This window comes from Condylura cristata, unplaced genomic scaffold, assembly GCF_000260355.1.
Source record: "Condylura cristata isolate star-nosed mole 26May11 unplaced genomic scaffold, ConCri1.0 scaffold00001, whole genome shotgun sequence".
In the NCBI taxonomy this organism is placed as follows: Eukaryota; Metazoa; Chordata; class Mammalia; order Eulipotyphla; family Talpidae; genus Condylura; species Condylura cristata.
Window position 1 is genome coordinate 45222214 of NW_004567102.1, and position 17622 is coordinate 45239835.

The 17622-nt window shown below is 39.8% G+C and overlaps 1 protein-coding gene across 4 annotated transcripts in view; it reads right to left on the reverse strand.

Annotated features, from left to right (window-relative positions):
• Positions 1–17616, reverse strand: part of FAXC (failed axon connections homolog (Drosophila)) — a 61631-nt gene extending 44015 nt beyond the window's left edge. For 3 of the 4 annotated variants that reach the window (XR_001145251.1, XR_001145250.1, XR_001145252.1), the window contains exons 1-2: positions 17307–17612; positions 11975–12110 (exon numbers count right to left, since the gene is read on the reverse strand). Coding sequence is in view for 1 of the 4 variants with exons in the window: in XM_004673717.1 (XP_004673774.1) it covers positions 11975–12110; positions 17307–17572 (402 nt within the window). In the remaining 3 variants the exon portion in view is untranslated. Of the gene's footprint in view, positions 1–11974; positions 12111–17306 lie in introns of all 4 variants that reach the window. The other variant, XM_004673717.1, reaches the window with a different exon arrangement.
• Positions 17617–17622: the final 6 nt, after the last annotated feature.

Sequence of the window (17622 nt, forward strand, 5' to 3'; positions counted from 1 at the left end):
TTTAAAAAAAAAAAAAAACAGGGAAGAGGAGTGTTAAAATGACCATGGTAATAGTCTAGTTACATTGTATGAACAATCCAAAAATGCAAAAACAAGTGAAAATAAACCATATAAAAGGCTATTGATCAAGGAAAAAAATAATTACAATAAATACAAAACACAAATCAACAGATAACTAGCATCAGAGTCGTTCTGCAGGGGAGAAGGAGGAAGAGGGATCAAACAGGAGTGGGGAGAGCGCAAGGGACTACGGTGATGGTGCAGGGGGAATTCTATGGGGACTACAGCTGAGAGGAGAAAGCAAACATTGTACAAAAGTGAAGAATGATGTGAAATATAAATAAAAGTTACTGATCAAAGACCTCCCAGAAGCCCAGAAGGTTCACTTGACTATACTCGGCACCACCACACTGCCCACTCTTGTGGGCTAACACTGAGATGGCACAGCAATGCCTGTCTATCAGCCCCAGCCTAGGACTCTGGGTCAAAACCCTGCCAACCATGCTCAGAAATCTATGTTTCTGACCAGCTCCCCTTTGACTCACAACATGCTGGAAGCTAACAGTGTCTCCCAGGGCTTGATTCCAGAATGGGGTGAGCGAGGCTTGTACTTTGCGAACAGCGAAAACCAGGCTAACTTTTGCGGCCCATTGTATAGTCAAGATCTCAACCACACTGGAGGCAAGGGATTCTGTGGTAATGACTGCCTTTATTTACTTTTCTCCATGGATCATTAAGACCCCAAAGTTGATGTTTAAATATGAACTAATTTCGGGGTGGTCTATACAGTCTAAGCTAACTGGTTTTTTTCTGATATTGTTAGATAATAGCAAGTGCCTGTGAAAGAATGGGAACTCTCAAACACTGCTTCCACTACTTTAAAACTGTTTGAAAGTTTTTCAAAATCTTAAATATATACCTGCCATGTGATCAAACCATTTCACCCCTTTACTCTAGAGAAAAGCCTATGTCCATACAAAGAGTATATATTCATATAATACAAAAGTTTATAAAAGCTTTAGATGGAAGCATCAAAACAGGAGAAAAAAACCCAAATGCCCATAAAGACACATATGAATAAACAAATTCTGATATGTAGTTACAACAGAATACGATTCAGTAATTAAAAGGAATGAATAATCATTACAATGGATGAATCTCAAAATAATGTTGCTGTTAATAATTCAGACAAAAAATGAAAGTGCTTATTGTAGGGCTTCATTTATATAAAACCCTAGAAAATGCAAACAAAGCTAGTAAAGTGACAAGATGTTTATTGGGGTAAGCTAGACAAGGGACAAGAAGGATGGGAAGGGACAGAAGTGGGGATTTCAAAGGAACTAAAGGAAATGGGAGAGCAGGCAATGGCTAGTGGCTATCCTGATTGTGGTGATATTTTCATGAGTACTTACATGTGTCAAAATTGATCACACTTTATACTTTAAATATCTATAGTTTCTTGTATATCAATGGCATGTCAATGAAGATGTTTTTACTTTAACAAGATAGCTCTGGATAAATTTTAAATAAATCAGTTCTTTACATCTCTAAGTTGGCTCTCTAGGGTAGGGTCAACAAACTTTTTCTGTATGGGGTGAAACAGAATTTCAGGCAGGTCACATGGCTTCTGCTGCAACAGCTTAGCTTATAGGTATAGCAGGAAAGCAGCCAGTCAAAATTAAAAGAGCCAGCACCCCAATCTTGTTATATGGTTGATAGAAACAAACATTCTAAGCATGACGTGACACTTGAGTGGAAAAAAACCACTCAAGTGAATAAACTTTACATGTAAATTCTTTAAAAAGAATAAAATATTTTGTAGCTCACAGGCCAGATGTGGTCATTTTACCAGCCTCTAGAGGCATTCACTTCATTGTCTTTTGAAAAACAGAATTAAAGTAATCACTTGCATCAAGCCCTGGACGAAATACCTACATGCAAAGGTCTATACCAAAACTGGGGACCCCACTATTGGAGATCCCTGGCTAAATGTATTCCTTTTAGGCTTAAAATCCAAAATTTGCTGAGAAATGAAATTTTTAATTTGTTTGTGGGATACCACTGGGATTAGCAAAAGGTACTACTGTGCTAGTCATTTTTAACTAAATCACACCAAGATTTGTGTGTTTTCCCAAAAACAAACAATATGTCTTACCATAAGGGATGTAAATAGACAGTATTACAAAATTTTCTAAGGTAAGGCTCTGTATCTAGAAACTATGCTTCCTGCAATGTATGGTATGCAGTGACCACAGAATTGGCCTCCATCTCAACAGGTTTCTGCCTGGATAGCCTAACCTCAAAGGCAACTGTCCACTGTGTCCACAGGACTAAGCTCAGACTGTTTCAGGGTTGTGAGCTTCTCCAATAGTTGATAAAATCGCCTTTTAGGAAGGCTGAAAAGTAGAGCAGATATTAGCTAAATGTTGCTTACTATTGTCTTCAGTATAGAATAATAGAGACTTCAGTCAATTTCTCAATGTCTTCATACTTTATTTCATTGCTTAGTCTAAAGAAATTCATTCTGATCTTAGCCTAGAAAGGAAAGCTATCGGGCCCATTAGCCATACTGCTTGTGTGCAATTTGAATAGCAGAAACTCCTTTGGATGGATATAATACATGTCACAGTTCATAGCTCGACAAGATGGAGTCTAGCTTTTGGCTCCCCTCCTTGCCCAGGCACTGCTGTGCAGAAAGCAACATGCATAACCATTCACAGCAACCCGAAACATTACCCCTGTCATGACTTGTGATTAAGAGAAATGCCACCTACTTTAGAAGTTGCCAGTACATCTGACATTCTCATAATTTGTACACTGAAGATGTAAATTTACCTCCTAATTTTGCATCTGTTTCAGATTTTTCTTGATAACACTCAGGACTCCTAATCCCTCGCCTTCTGGACTCTTGTCATTTGTGGATGCAATATATCCTCCAAACTGCCATCAGAGGGAATTTCATGCAATGCAAATAGGATATAAGACCTCTGGTGCTCAAAACTTCTAAGGGTCTAAAAGGTATATGATGCGTTATTGTAATTTCCACATGATTATAATATTTTTTGTTTGTAACCATTCCTTCTTTATTGTAAATTGTTTTAATATTCATAACTTTGCTCATTTTTTAATTTTATTTCTCTTTAAAACTTTTATTTTTATTGCGTTAACCTCGGCTTATTAACATTTCTTAAGAAAAAATTTAAATAATGTAATTGAAATAATGGATGGAAAGGCAACTCATACTAGTTACCTACAAAAACCTACCATAATATGGGCAGAAGTTGACACAGTTGCATTAGGATAGTGTAGTTATAAATGGCTTTATTGTAAAATTAGGCTTCAATATGACATTGCCTTCTCAATAGTCATAAGAAAAATGAAAGGTTCCTATAAATCAAAGATATCTAATGGAAACATAATGTTTATATTTAAGTTACAAGTTTTTCTATGTGTTTAAAAAATCACAAATTTTAGTTCCAAAAATGGCTTGTGTGTGGTATGTACATGTATATTAAATAGCATGTAAAAAATTCCACTTTTGCTTAATAATAAATCTGCACATTCTTTGTTACTAAAATGTGCCCTACCACTTTTCTTTAAATGTAATACTGTAATCTTTCTTGATGAGCACTTGGGATTCTTTATTATTTCTCTTACTACCCAAAATGCTGCATGGGATATTCTTACGTGACGATGTAGCTATAAACTATGTAAATATTAATCTATTTGAACAAGTTTTGCTACAAAAAAAACCCTAGCATTCCTAGATAAGGAATATAGACATTTTCATTTAAAATTTTTATTTTAATGATGGTAATAACAAACCTTCTATAATATATGTTCTATGTACTAGGCACTATTATAGAAAAATATCCTCTACAAAAAATAAATATGGACCAATTTATTAAAACTTCCTTTAAATATGTATGAACATACTTGCTACTCTTTATATTGAGTACTCACTAGTACTCAATATGACAAATGTTTTGGCTACTGCCGAGCACATAAATGGAAAAAAAAATACTTAATCTTAAAATCTGCATTTCAAAACTACTAGTAAGTCTAACCAATCTTTCATATATTTATTGGTCATTGTGTATCTTATGAGACTTAAGACCACATAGAAACTTTGCATGTGATAAAAGTGACTTTTCCTATCAGCATAAGAAATGGTTTATTCAATAAATGGATATTTATGTTCTCTTTAATCAATATCATATTTGTCAATTTTCTATCCATACCTATATACATAGATAACATTGGGAAGAAGTGAATTTAGATTTTTATCTTATTGCTTACACCAAAATTCCAAGTAGATGTTAGTACAAAAATTAAAACACAGAAACACTAGTTTAAAAGTTTCCAGTAGTTTAGTGCATCTAGTCTTAGCTGCCTCCACAGTCAGTTATAACAGCCACAGCAGCCAGCACCACCCACCCACCCAGTGTGTTCCTCCTGAATTCTGTCTCCTAAATCACAAAAGCTAATGCCTAATCAAGGTCTTTGTCACTTCTGATTTTTGTATCTGTTTCACCTTTTATAATAATCTCTTTCCCCATCCTCTGTGATATCTTACCCATCCTAAAAAATCTTTAAATATATTTTTTAAATGTCTAGTCTATTTTTATTTAAGCAACTGGCATCAACTACCAAAGGTAGTTTCTGAAAGTAATTTTGAAAAAAAAACGATGGAGGTAAATCTTCATAATTTTTCCCAAGTTGATGCTTCTCCCTGCAAGTCTGTATCAGGTTAAAGCAGCTACATTCACACTGCATTATTAGCACAGCAGTGAGAGCCATAGGCTCTGGGTTTAAAATCCAGGCTCCATCATTTACTCACTTTGTGATCAGCTCTCTCTGGGCTTCAATTACCTGATCTGTAGAATGGAGACAGTAACAGTAACACTGGCTAAAATGAAGTGAGAAAATATACATGAAGTGTTTGGCAAAGGACCTTAATCAGAAATTTATCATCAAGATCACCATTTTGAGATTTTAAAGGAATTCCCAGAATCTTGCAGCTCTGACTTGCTCCACTGGTCATAACACCCCCAATTTTTCAGCTAAGTTTGTATCCATTGTATTCATCACACCCCTGAATCCATCTTGAAAGGTCTCCTGCTGACTAAATTTGAGGTAATTTGAGCAGCTGTTGCAGACTATAACACACTGGGGGGTAAAAACATGCATCCACTATGTATGATAGTTTTGTAGAAGAATGCTACAAAACTATTCTCCTCACTCTGAATTGTGAGAAATAAGTAGCATGATTTCCACACACTTTCAAATGAATCATTGAAAAAAAAAGTTCATGAGAGTATATACAAAAAGAAATAAAGCAAAACAAGTGATATAATAATCAGTGAATCTATGTGACGGCTTTATGAATGTTCATTGTACTTTAACTTATCTACAGCTTAGAAAATTTTCAAAACATGGCCGTCCCTGGTGGTACAGTAGGTTACAACAGAGTACTATGAAGTTACTGCAGCCACTTTAGCACAAGTTCAATCCCTGGCCAGGGAGGTAACCCACATGGTGTGGCAGACCTCTCCTGACCTGCCTGCTGCTCCCTTTGGCAGGGTATTTCAGCCGATCTGCCTGTTTTGCCCCCTACCCTGTCTCTCATGAATCCTTTCACCCCCACACCTCTGGCATGTACCCCAGTTTCATATGAATAAATAAATCTTTAAAAAAAAGAAAATTTTCAAAACAAAATACAAGATCAGCAAAAAAAAAAAAAAGAAGAGCCTCATCCACAGAAAAACTAATCAAAATCATCAACCAGTTTAGCAAGGTAGCAGGATATAAAATCAACACACAAAAGTTAGAGGCTTTCCTATATACAAACAACCAATCAGTGGAAGCAGAAATTAAAAAAAAAAAATCCCCCTTTCATTTAAAACAAAAAGAATCAAATACCTCAATGTAACAAAAGAGGTAAAAGACCTATACAAAGAAAATTACAAAACACTGTTAAAAGAAATACAAGAAGACACCATGAAACTTCAAGCTATACTACAAAAGCATAATAATCAAAATTGCATGGTACTGGAACAAGAACAGACATACAGACCAATGTACTCTAATAGAATATAAACCCAGATATAAACCCACAGGTTTATGGACAGCTAATCTTTGACAAAGGAGCTAATCTTTGACAAAAGATACAATGGAACAAAGAAAGTTTGTTCAGCAAATGGTGCTGGGACAACTGGGAAGCTACATACAAAAAAATGAAACTAGATTACTACCTCACACCATACACAAAAATCAACTTGAAGTGGAGTAAAGACCTAGACATAAGAACAGAAACCATAAAATACCTGGAAGCAAAGATGGGCCAAACACTACATGACATACACTTCAGTGACATCTTTAAAGATACAGCACCAAACGCAGTGATAGTGGAGGCGAGGATAAATAGATGGGACTACATCAAGTTAAAGAGCTTCTGTACAGCAAAAGAGACATTACAAAAGACAAAGAGACATCCCACTGAGTGGGAAAACTTTTTCTTACACAAAACAAGTGATAAAGGATTGATCACAAAGATACACAAAGAACTGATGAAGCTCAACAAAAATGAACAACGCCATCAAAAAATGCGCAGGAGAGCTAAAGAGATACTTCTCTGAAGAGGAAATGCAGATGGCCAAGAAGCATATGAAAAAATGTTCAACATCACTAGTAATAAGGGAGATGCAAATTAAAACCACAATGAGATACCACCTCACCCCAGTGAGAATGGCACATCTTCAAACAACTAGCAACAACAAATGTTGGCGAGGATGTAGAGAAAAAGGAACTCTCCTGCACTGCTGGTGGGAATGCAAACTAGTACAACCACTATGGAAAACTGTTTGGAGGTTCCTCAAACTGCTAAACATGGAACTTCCCTACGACCCAGCAATCCCACTCCTAGGTATCTACCCAAAAGACACAAAAACAATGATTGAAAAAGATACCTGTACCCCCATGTTTATTCCTGCTTTATTTACAATTGGAAAAACATGGAAGCAGCCCAAATGCCCAAAAGTAGATGACTGGATTAGAAAGATGTGGTACATATATACAATGGAATATTACTCAGCAACCAAAAAAGAGAAACATATGTCTTTTGCAGCAACATGGATGGAGCTGCAGAAGATCATGCTTAGTGAAATAAGCCAGAAAGAAAAGGAAAAATACCAGATGGTTTCACTCACAGCAGAAGTAGAACAGACCAGAGAAAATAATGATAATAATGAATAGCTGTAATCCAGAGACATATTATGGAGGTGGAGTGGGAAATGGGATCAAAAATAGTGGGGGGAGGGAAATACACTGGACTATGGTGATGGCACAGTGTGATTTGGTGATGGGAAACCCATGAGGAGTACAACTGAGATGAAAAAAATGCACAAAATGATGCAAAAATAATTATATAAAAAAAAAAAAACAAAAAAAAATACCTCAAAAGTGAGGGATGAGAACAAAAGCAGAGTCCCAAAGGAACCACTTTCTCTTTTAATCTAATTTTTAAAAAGGTATTAAGTGAATACATACTTCTGATATAATGAATTGTGCCAAATGATGAAGGTGGCTTTATGTCTAGGGAATTATATGACGTCAAAAATATCAGTGATGTCAAATTCAATCCCTGGCCAGGGAAGTGACCCACATGGCACAGCAGACCTCTTCAGTCTATCTCACCCACTGCTCCCCTCAACAGTGTGCTTCACTTGATCTGCCTGTTCTACTCCCCACTGTCTCTGATGAATCCTCTCACTGTCCCGGCACCACTGGCCTATACCCTAGCTCTGTATGCATAAATAAGCAAATCTTTAAAATATATACATGTATCAGTGATGTAATCTTCAGTTGGCAAAATGTTGGTTTTCCTCTTTCTTGAATTGTTTGAAATTCTTAATGCAGACCAGGTCACCTCTATGTAATCAGAAAAAGCAACTCCTTGGCCAATCCATCAGCAGGAACAGATTTAATTAACTATCTTTTGAGTTTGTATTTGAATCATATCAGAAGCAACCATGTGTAAGCTGATGTAGGAGTCACACCAACCACAAGGGCACTAATGATTGAACTTAAACTCCAAGGTGGGCCAAACCAAGAAGATGCTGAGAGAAGACAGGTAAAAGGGCCCCCTGGGGCCACACTTGTGGGGAAGGGTCCACCCATTAAGGTGATCCAATCATTTAAAAGAAGACCTCTCCTCTTTGATTTGTAACTCTCCAGTAGACAGCAGCCACAGTCCACAGTCCTTTGCCCTGAGCCCATTTCTTAGCCAATAAAAGACAACTCCTTCATTCTTCACCCCATTCCCTAAAAATAAACAAATCCCCTTCCCTTTCCTTAGTGGAAAGACAAATTTGAGCTTGGGTTTCTATCAACTCTGCAATTGAACACTTATATTAAAACTCAGATGTCGTATATATTGGTTTATATGAGGAAAACGCAGCAAACTCCTTGGTTCAATAGCAAGGCAGTAGAGCTATTTTTGTTTAAAAAAAAAAAACAAAAAATAAAAACCCAAGTTAATAGTCCCTTCTGTTTTACAGCTTCCTATGAATATGTAATTATAAAATAAAGGTTTTTAATTGACCTACCAAATGTATATCCTAATTTAAAAAAAAAAATAGTAACTGTGACAACCTATCCAGCTTTTAAGAAAAGCCGTGGGAGTTCCTACCAATCAAATATTTATTCCAGTCTCATCTGAGTTAGAAAATAAAAAAGCTTCAAGTATAAAGTCATGCTTTTGAGAACATGGTATTTTCATCTTTTTTTAAAAGGCACAGGGCAAGGAAGGGTGAGAGGAAGGCTTCCTGGGTCGATGACTAAACACTTCTGTCCTGAGAAGCTGAGGAATGAACTCCACCAGGCCTGCCCAAGCACCACACACTCCAACACAAACCCTCTCGACAGCGCCCGGGCACGAGGTGCCTGACAGGCAGAGAACTGCCCTTTCTAGACCACAGAGCCATTTTCTTTTCACCAAAACACTCTGCTACCCACTGAGCTCTCCATTTATTTTTCACAGACCTCACAGAACAAATAGCATTCATCTACATTCCTTTTTAAAAAATATGCTTAAGAATAATAGTTTTGGACAGGGCTAGCATTCCTCAGACTCCACAGCGTAGCCAGTGCCTGCTGCTCCTGCCCCAACCACAAACAGCAGCTACCCTGAAACCTGCGCACAGGTGGTCAGGCTGCTGGTGAAGACAGGTGCTGGCACATGCCAGCTGGAAGGCAAGATAGTGAGAGGCAGAACTGTCTGGCAGCTGCAGCAGGCTCTGCATACTGAAAGCTCCTTCAAGGAGAGGACACACAAAATATAGAAGTCATCAGAACCAGTATATCCTAAACTCAGGTCTGGACCCTAAACGGCCCACAGTTGTCAAGGCCAACAGAGGCGGCTGGTCAAGAGAGGTGCTACACTAGAGATGGGAAGCTCTTCCCTGGACTTGAGCCCCCAGGACACACCTTGAGTGCTGCCTGCCCGCACCAAACTCAACCATGATCTTTCCAATCTGATCCAGGCAATAGGTGATTCAAGCTTTGTCTGTTTCTACTGCTATTTTCTCCTCCATTGCTGGTTTAGAAATTCCTGAAGAATCTTCTCCCTTCTCTGTCTCCAGTGACACCTTTGACATTCCAGCTCCCCCTAACAAGGACCTCTTCTTTATACCCTAAGAAGGAGATGTCCTCCCTGACTCTCCCACCTGAAGTTCAGGGTTGTTGCCATTCTACCACATTCCCAGAGGACCTCCACAACCAGAACTACCACGCTGAGTGCTCGCCAGTCACTTCAACCAGCACTGCCGTGGGAGGACGACTGCCAGCCCCATGTCCGCTTCTACCGAGAAACTGGCTCAGACAGAGCAGGCTCCCTGGAGTCAGGAGATGCAGGGGTAGTGAATGTGTTTGTGGGGGTGGCCAAAACCTTGACTGAGTGAGGAGCCCACCCCTTCCTACCTCCCAGCTACTCTGACACCAGCTAAGGAGACCACTGCTCCCCGTGCTGTGACTCTGTGAGGACGCAAGGTGGACCCCTGACCAGTGCAGCCATCTGGAGGAGTGGCAGCAAACCAGAAGAACCAGAGGCTAGAGGAAGCCTGAGGCTCACCTCCTTCCTTTTCTTAAACGTCCTTGGGGAACACAACCCGTGGGCTGAGCTTTAGCCTCTGTCCAGTAGGAAATCCCAAGCAGGGAGGGTGATATTGCTAGTAAAAGGAGCTCTCAAAGCAAAATAACCAGACATCTGAGGTGAACACCTGTGTGAGGAAAGGACAACAGACTGAATATAAACAACATGAAGCTGACCCACTGGGGCAGAACTAGTATTTTAGTTAGCATTGTAAATACCCTCCAAGAGATAAAGGAAGAAATCAGTCATATGTTCCAAGGGAAATTGTTAAGAAGAAAAATATTAAGTGTCAAAATAAAAAACATGACAGAGTGAGCAGTACAAGAGAAGAACAGAGAATGCAACCTAAATTCATAAAGGAGAATTCTGGCCAAACGGAGAAAAAAGGTGGAAATAAATTTAGAGGTTTCAATATCTGAATAATAGAGAACAAGAAAGAAGGGGAAAACAAAAAATGATAAGGAAAGAGTTGAAGAAAATTGATAACATCCCAGAATTAAAATGAAATGAAGACCTCATTTAGAAACATTTATGAAGGCTACAAGTAATAGTGGGGTGTCAGAAAAGTCATGATGTAGTTCTGTTTTTCAAGCAAAAATGCGTCATGAGTTTTCCAACAACCCAATGCATTGCCTATAATGAACAATTAAGCAAACAAACAAAAATTGAGAAAGAGGATGAATAAAGAGGTCCCATGCAAACATGAACAGAAAGAAAGCTGGAGCATCAGGCTCAATATTTGATAACACAGAACTAAAGTTACAAAAATATCATAGCAAGAAAAGATGAGTGATACAAACTGTAAAGAAACAAAGGAGTGAAAGATAGGGCTTTTCATAGACTATACACCTAGCAAAATAACTGCATGTATTCTCTTACATAAAGCAAGAACTCACAGAAGGGCAGGAAAAGAAAGACATCTACAAATACAGGTATTTCAGCCCGCTACTTTTGGAAAGTTCTAGGACAGACAGACAAAAATAAAACAGAAATGTCGACTGAAATAAAATATTAAACATACTCAGGCAAGTAAGTGTAAAGAGCTCTAGACTCAAACAGAGAATGTATACACATTCTCATCCTTTACAATAAGTAGCCACACACTGGACTAAAGCCTTAGTATATGCCAAAAAATTAAATATCACAAAGATCATAAAATTTTTAAAACCATAGCAAAAGTCAAAGCTTCTTTAAAAAACTGCATATGGATAGAACTTAGATGAAAAGGAGACATAGAAGATATTTTTTAAAATCTACAGAACTGACTGACAACAGAAATAAAAACTGTCAAATCTGGAAGACCCAACTCTAGCATTCATTACTCGGAGAAAATGTTTATGTTTCAATACATTCCTTGGTTCATTCTGTAATGCTGAAGTGAGCAAGTGTTTCCCTGAAAGTCACTCAAACAGAACATGGAGCACTGTGAGAGGAAAAGCTCTCACGAATCAACACTCTCTCCCTAGTGGTTGGCTGGGCCCTTGGGATTTATGAGAGATAAAATATAATGCTGTCATAAATAGAAACCTAAGGGAAAAAAACCACACCAGGCAATGGCACACTCAGAGGCCTAGCTGAGCTACTGATATTCACCAAAGTATACTCTGGTGTCAGGTAAAAGTATACTCTGCACTCAGCCCTCCATAAGTCTCCAACCATTGGGTCCCTCATTAAATCAGATGTAAGATCAGCAAACCTGGAATCTACTAAGAACTGGGCATTCTTCTCTCACACCAAGAACAAGTCCTTCCCACCATGTGAGGTTAAAATATTCCCCCTCTAACCAAGATCATATCATGAGGGGAAAAAATTGCATACAAGTACCTGATAAGGTAAGTCTGCCATCCTTAAATAAGTTTCCATTTTCAAACAGAAAGGAGATAAACTGGGAACACCATTGTTAGGTCTTGCAAACTGATGCAAAATAATAGCATCTTTGGAGTCAATCTCTTGCTGTTTCCTGTCAAAACCAAAACAGAAATAAAGAACAATCCACATGTTATACAGTCAGTTCCCTGGTTTCCCCAGAGGTCCTTGGTGGGGTGTAGCTCCTTGAAGAACAAGCTTGGTGCTTAACAATTTGCACTTAGAGTAGAAACTTAGCCTAAACTCCAGAGACCCTCATAAACTCTGATATGACCATGACCCCAAGGGCTCAGAAAAGTAACTCCAGGTCACTGTCCTCTGTTACCTGTAGACTACTAGCAGAGAACTACAGGTTCACCTCTTCTCCAGCTGGTTGTCTACCTACCAGGGACAATGTAGACAAATAAAATTGACAGTCTGGGCTTACCATATGTCAGACATTGTTCTGAGAGCTTCACAGGCATAATCTCATTTTATTATCACAACAGTACCTGATGAGATAGGTACTGCTGTTATCTGTATTTTATAGATGAGGAAACCGAGGCATGGAGTGTTAACTTGCCCAAAGTCACAGGGCTGTTTACAAGCAGAAACTGAGCCCTCCCTGGTGGCACAGCAGGTGAAAGCGCAGCACTCAGAAGCTAAAGCCACTTCAGCATGAGTTCAATCCCCACCCAGAGGTGATGCACATGGCACCACAGACCTCTCCTGACCCGCCTGCTACTCCCCTCAGCAGTGTACTTCATCAGTCGGCCTGTTCTGCTCCCCACTCTGTCTCTGGTGAAGCCTCTCACCACTCCTGCACCTCTGGTCTCTACCCCGGTTCTATATGCATAAATAAATAAATCTTAAAAAAAAAAAAGCAGAATCTTGAGTGAACCAGGTAATCAGAACCTTTGTTCTCAACCACTATATTCTACCATCAAACAATATGTGCACCCATAGGACCTGGGAACAACAGGGCAGTTACTCACCATGAGCCAGGTCTGCAGGAAACTGAGACTCAATATTCTGGCCTGTCACCAGTGGTGTGAAAGAACCAGGCTCTGAGCTCTCATTTTCTATGCCTTCACAAGGGCCCTCAGTTTCAGCACACAGCATGGATCTGCTTTTTACTTTCTTCTCTCATCCACACATCCAACTTTCCCTCTGGGGACTTTTTTGGGTAGAGAACTTTTTGATAGCCACCATGTGGTGGTAAGAACAAAAGCTGGGCTCCAAATGGGGACCCCTAAGGTCATGTGTGAGCCCTACTTCCCAGTAGCCATATTACCTTAGGCCTCTCCTCCTCACCAGAAAGCAAGACAGTACTTCATAAATCAATGTGAGTATTAAATAAGAAATATTTGGTAAACTGTAAGGCATTAGGTAGGCGTGGTAGAACTGATTCTTGTTCAGTTATTCACAGACAGTTAGAAAATCTCTTCATTCCTCACAGCCCCAACGCATACACCACCTTTCTAGGACGTTTTGCAATTTCCATCTTTGACTTTTCCAATCTGCTGAACCTCGCTCTTGCCTCCTAGCCCCCTGAGCCTCTGGTTCCCCTATATCTTTCTAAGTTAATCCCACATCTACTTCTACCAGAGCAAACAAGGGCAATCTCTCTGCACCCTTACCGCACCATCTCCATTCAGTGGGTAAAACAAACCCTTTTGGAGTTTACTGCCAGAGTACCCATTCTACTTAATGACTCTTTTGGGAAAAGGCTAGTCAAAAGAATTTTTTAAATTGCTGCTTTCTGGAAACATTTGCTAAAGAACAAATTTTCATTTAGATGAAATGTTTGGGGGGGTCAGTTATTAAAACTAAGCAGCCTCTTAGACTATGTTCCTAGACAGCACAAAGTACAGATGTGACAATTAAGTAACTGATTTTGTCTAGTCAAATAATTCATGTCAATTATCTAAGCAAAATTTTAAGAACTGAAAGGAGAAGAGATTAAATGTCCTCTGCTTCACGGCCTAGCACATCCTAATTGTATTGGTTAACTTAGACCACATCAAAACAAAGTAGATGCTAACTGACAAGCATTTATTAAATAAATTAATATGCATCATGCATATTAATTTATTTATCCTGACAGTAACACTACAGAGTGGAGACTGTTACAGTTTCAATTTAATATATACTTTTCTTATATCTCACAGTAGACAAGGAAACTAAAGTTCAGAAAGGTTAAATAACTTGCCCGAGTTATTCATTAAGTTAAATATCAATTAAAGATCAAGTCACAGTTCTTAAGCCCTTCAACTCTATCGAAATGGGCACTACCTCAGATAATTTTACTAAAAGAGTATGACTCAGGTCACTCAAGCCTGGAAATTCTTGATGAAAAGTTATGATAGCCAACTTTTATTGAATATTCACTATATATCAAGCTCTATGTCAAGCATTTTAGATGTGTTAACTCATTGCAAGGAAAACTTCTATTATCCCATTTCACAGATGAGAAAACTAAGTAGCCAAGCCGCTTACCCTCTTGGCAAGGTTATGAACTGGTGAAAGGCAGGGTGAATTTGAGTCCAATCTGGCTCTCTCCACACATTAGGAACCTGTTTCTAACTTAGGATCAGAAAAGCAAGTGAGCCATTTTGTGGCAGGTAACAGTTTCTGAAGAGGCCTTTACAGAGAGGGCGATGGGAGGGAGCACATCCAAAGAGCAGCGAGACTAGTCACTGCCCCTGCGCCAATATGTATGTACAGCTGCTGGGTTAATAGTTTGGGGAGACTGGATTTCGGCCCATGCTCCTTAATAATGCTCTCTAGGACAGACCTAAGTGCCAAAGTGCAAATGAGCTACCAGTAAGTCATGACTTCCTCTTTCAACAAACAGTGCACATTTCCAAATGCCTAAGTGAACTTAGAAAAGCTGCTAGGTTACCTCCACTCAGGGAGAATATATGTGAGTGACTGGGACTGTATTTGTTTTAAAATGTTATGCTGGGGAAAAAAATGGGTAAAATCCAAAATAACTACTTTGGTTAGACTTATTAATTAAATGTCCTAAATAATTCTCATCAGTCAACTTTATAGGGGGAAAAAAAAAGTGGGGAGATAAAAACCTTACAATTACCAGAGAACTCAAATAGGAGAGCCATTTCAAGGTGTATTTTCAATTCTGCATATTTCAGATTATGTTGTGCTTTATCTAAACTACACAGACAACTGACACTTGGACTTCACTTTAAGTGGAGGTTAAGAGACCCTTTAGAAGCTCAGGTCTGGACTTCCCTCATCCTTCTACACCCCTAGAAGCTGTGACAAATGCAGGGCTCAGTCAGATCTGTCCTCCCAGAACCTCCAAGAATGAGTTCACTACATCCTTCTTCCTCTTCTCCCATCAAAACTTATTTCAAAGTTTTTAGGAGGAAGCAGCTAAAAAGTGTAGGCTCCAGCGACACACATTCCCAGATTTCAGTCGAATCCTACCACTCTTGTGTGCTCTTGGGCAAGTAGCTCAACCTCCAGCTGAAATTTCCTCATCTATAAAATGGGGACCAAGCATCCAACAAGAGGTGTGAAGGACAAATGCAATCAAGCATATAAAGCACTTATATGCACAGTACCAGTAAGGCTCAAAGATAAGCGGTCATTTTTATTTGCATTATAGCTGGGTGTTCCAACACAATTTAAGCATCTGTCAAGAAATAAAAGTGTATAAGCCAAGGATTAATATTATCTTAACCCAAATAAGTATCCAAGCAGTCCCCCAGGAGGGGAAGGTCCTAAGTGTGAACAAAGCACTCTTTTTGCAGTCAATAACCACACCCCCAGGGTGTGGCCTGCTCCCTGGGTGAGCTATAAGAGTCCTGCTATTTCTGCAAGGTCATTTCTGCAAGGTTTAGCTGTACTTCACTCCCCCCAGAAAGTGGAAAACTGGTGAGAAGCCACATGGGTCAGGATCCTCAAAAGGTATAATTGAAACACAGGAGGAGGTTACCATTTAAGTTGCTCTACAAATGTTTTACTTTCTCCTATCACTTGAAACCTAACTTGAAATAAAGTTCTAAAACTAGCTAAACTATAAAGCAATCTAAAGATAATTCACTTACATTTTTTTTTAGTTCAACTAGCTTCAAGGCACTGTGCTAAATGAGATAATTCAATGTATGCTAAGTTTAAACTAAAACTTCTCAATAATGGTTAAACACTATGAAAGTCAATATATTTCCTCGGGCCAAATGATTTCCCACCATGGCAGAGAACAGAAATACCCAAAATACCTAAGCAGGCAGTTGTCATGTCCTCCTGGAATCCCTGCAAGCCTATTAAAGGTCACCCATCACTGCATTTGTTCATAACCTATTGTGCAGGATTTCCCCACTGAAAAAGAGGGAAATGCGGATACATTTCTCACTGCTTAGAAAAAAATACTGGCCAAGAAGAACACTGAAAAAAATGTTTCTGATCATCTTCCAGTGAGAAGGTTCAAAGGCATGGATATTTTCTTCACCTTACCCTGGTGTATCAATTAGCAGAAAAGCCCTCCCAGGACCCCAAGGTAAAGCCCTACTCAAGCATCTGTCAGGCTGGATGCAGGGGCCTCCATTTTCTGCTATTTCCAAATTAATCCTGTAAACATTCTGCGGCAGGCAGAAAATGCACTGTTTCCGGCACTGGGCGACTCCCATCTTCTCCACCCATGTGCTAACCCAGTCCTCAGATCTTCTACTGCTCACACAATGGCATTTAAACCTGAACCTGGTGACCAGCTTTCCATACAAAATCAGCAAATAACCAAGTTCAGGCTGCATTAGAGCTGCACCTTAAACAAGCATCTTTAACAGGGACCCAGAGGTCTCTGGCGCTTTTACAATTTCAGCCTTGTGGTGATGTTGACATTTGAGGAAGGAGTTAGAGAACTAACCATTAAGTAAAAGATAGGATTCCTGATAAAGCCTTGAGTATTATTGTTTACAAACAAGGCGATTCATTAAAAAAAAAAAAAAAGTAACTTAGTATTCTACAGGGCCTAATTCTATTGTGCAAACTGCACTGAAAGATCTCCCCAAGAGCTTTTCATAACAGACAACACAACCCAAATAATTTTTGCATTTAGCACCAAAAGATTGGGAAGCAAATATTTTTCCCTCCCAACCCGCGGTAATTCTGTCAACTCTAAAGTGCCCCGCATGGCCAGGCGACCAAGGACTACCTCTGGGGGGAAGATAGGGGCAGGGCTCTTGGGCATCTGGGTGGCACGACCCAGGGGGCTGGCACGGGTCCCCCCGCGCACCAGTCCTGCCCTGGCCAGGTGTCCCTCCACCGGGCCCTCTCTCCGGCTCACCTAATGACCAGGAGTTCGTGGAGCAGATACGCAGCTGCGGCCAGCAAAGCTCCCCCGGTCAAGTAAAGGGTTTTCTTCCACCAGGGATCGGAGCCCAGCCCTGCCATGATCCCACCGCAATCCTGCAAAGGGAAAGCGATGATGTCCCCATAAAAGGAGAAGGGCTCCTCGGACCCGGCCCACCAGCCGAAGAAGGAGACGCTCTGGTTCCAGCTCAGATCCACCACGCACGGCCTGGACGAGGCAAAGCCAACCCCCCAGTGCATGCTGCGTGGCTGGCTGCGGGCGCCCCTCCCAGGGCCCGCGCCGCCCGCAT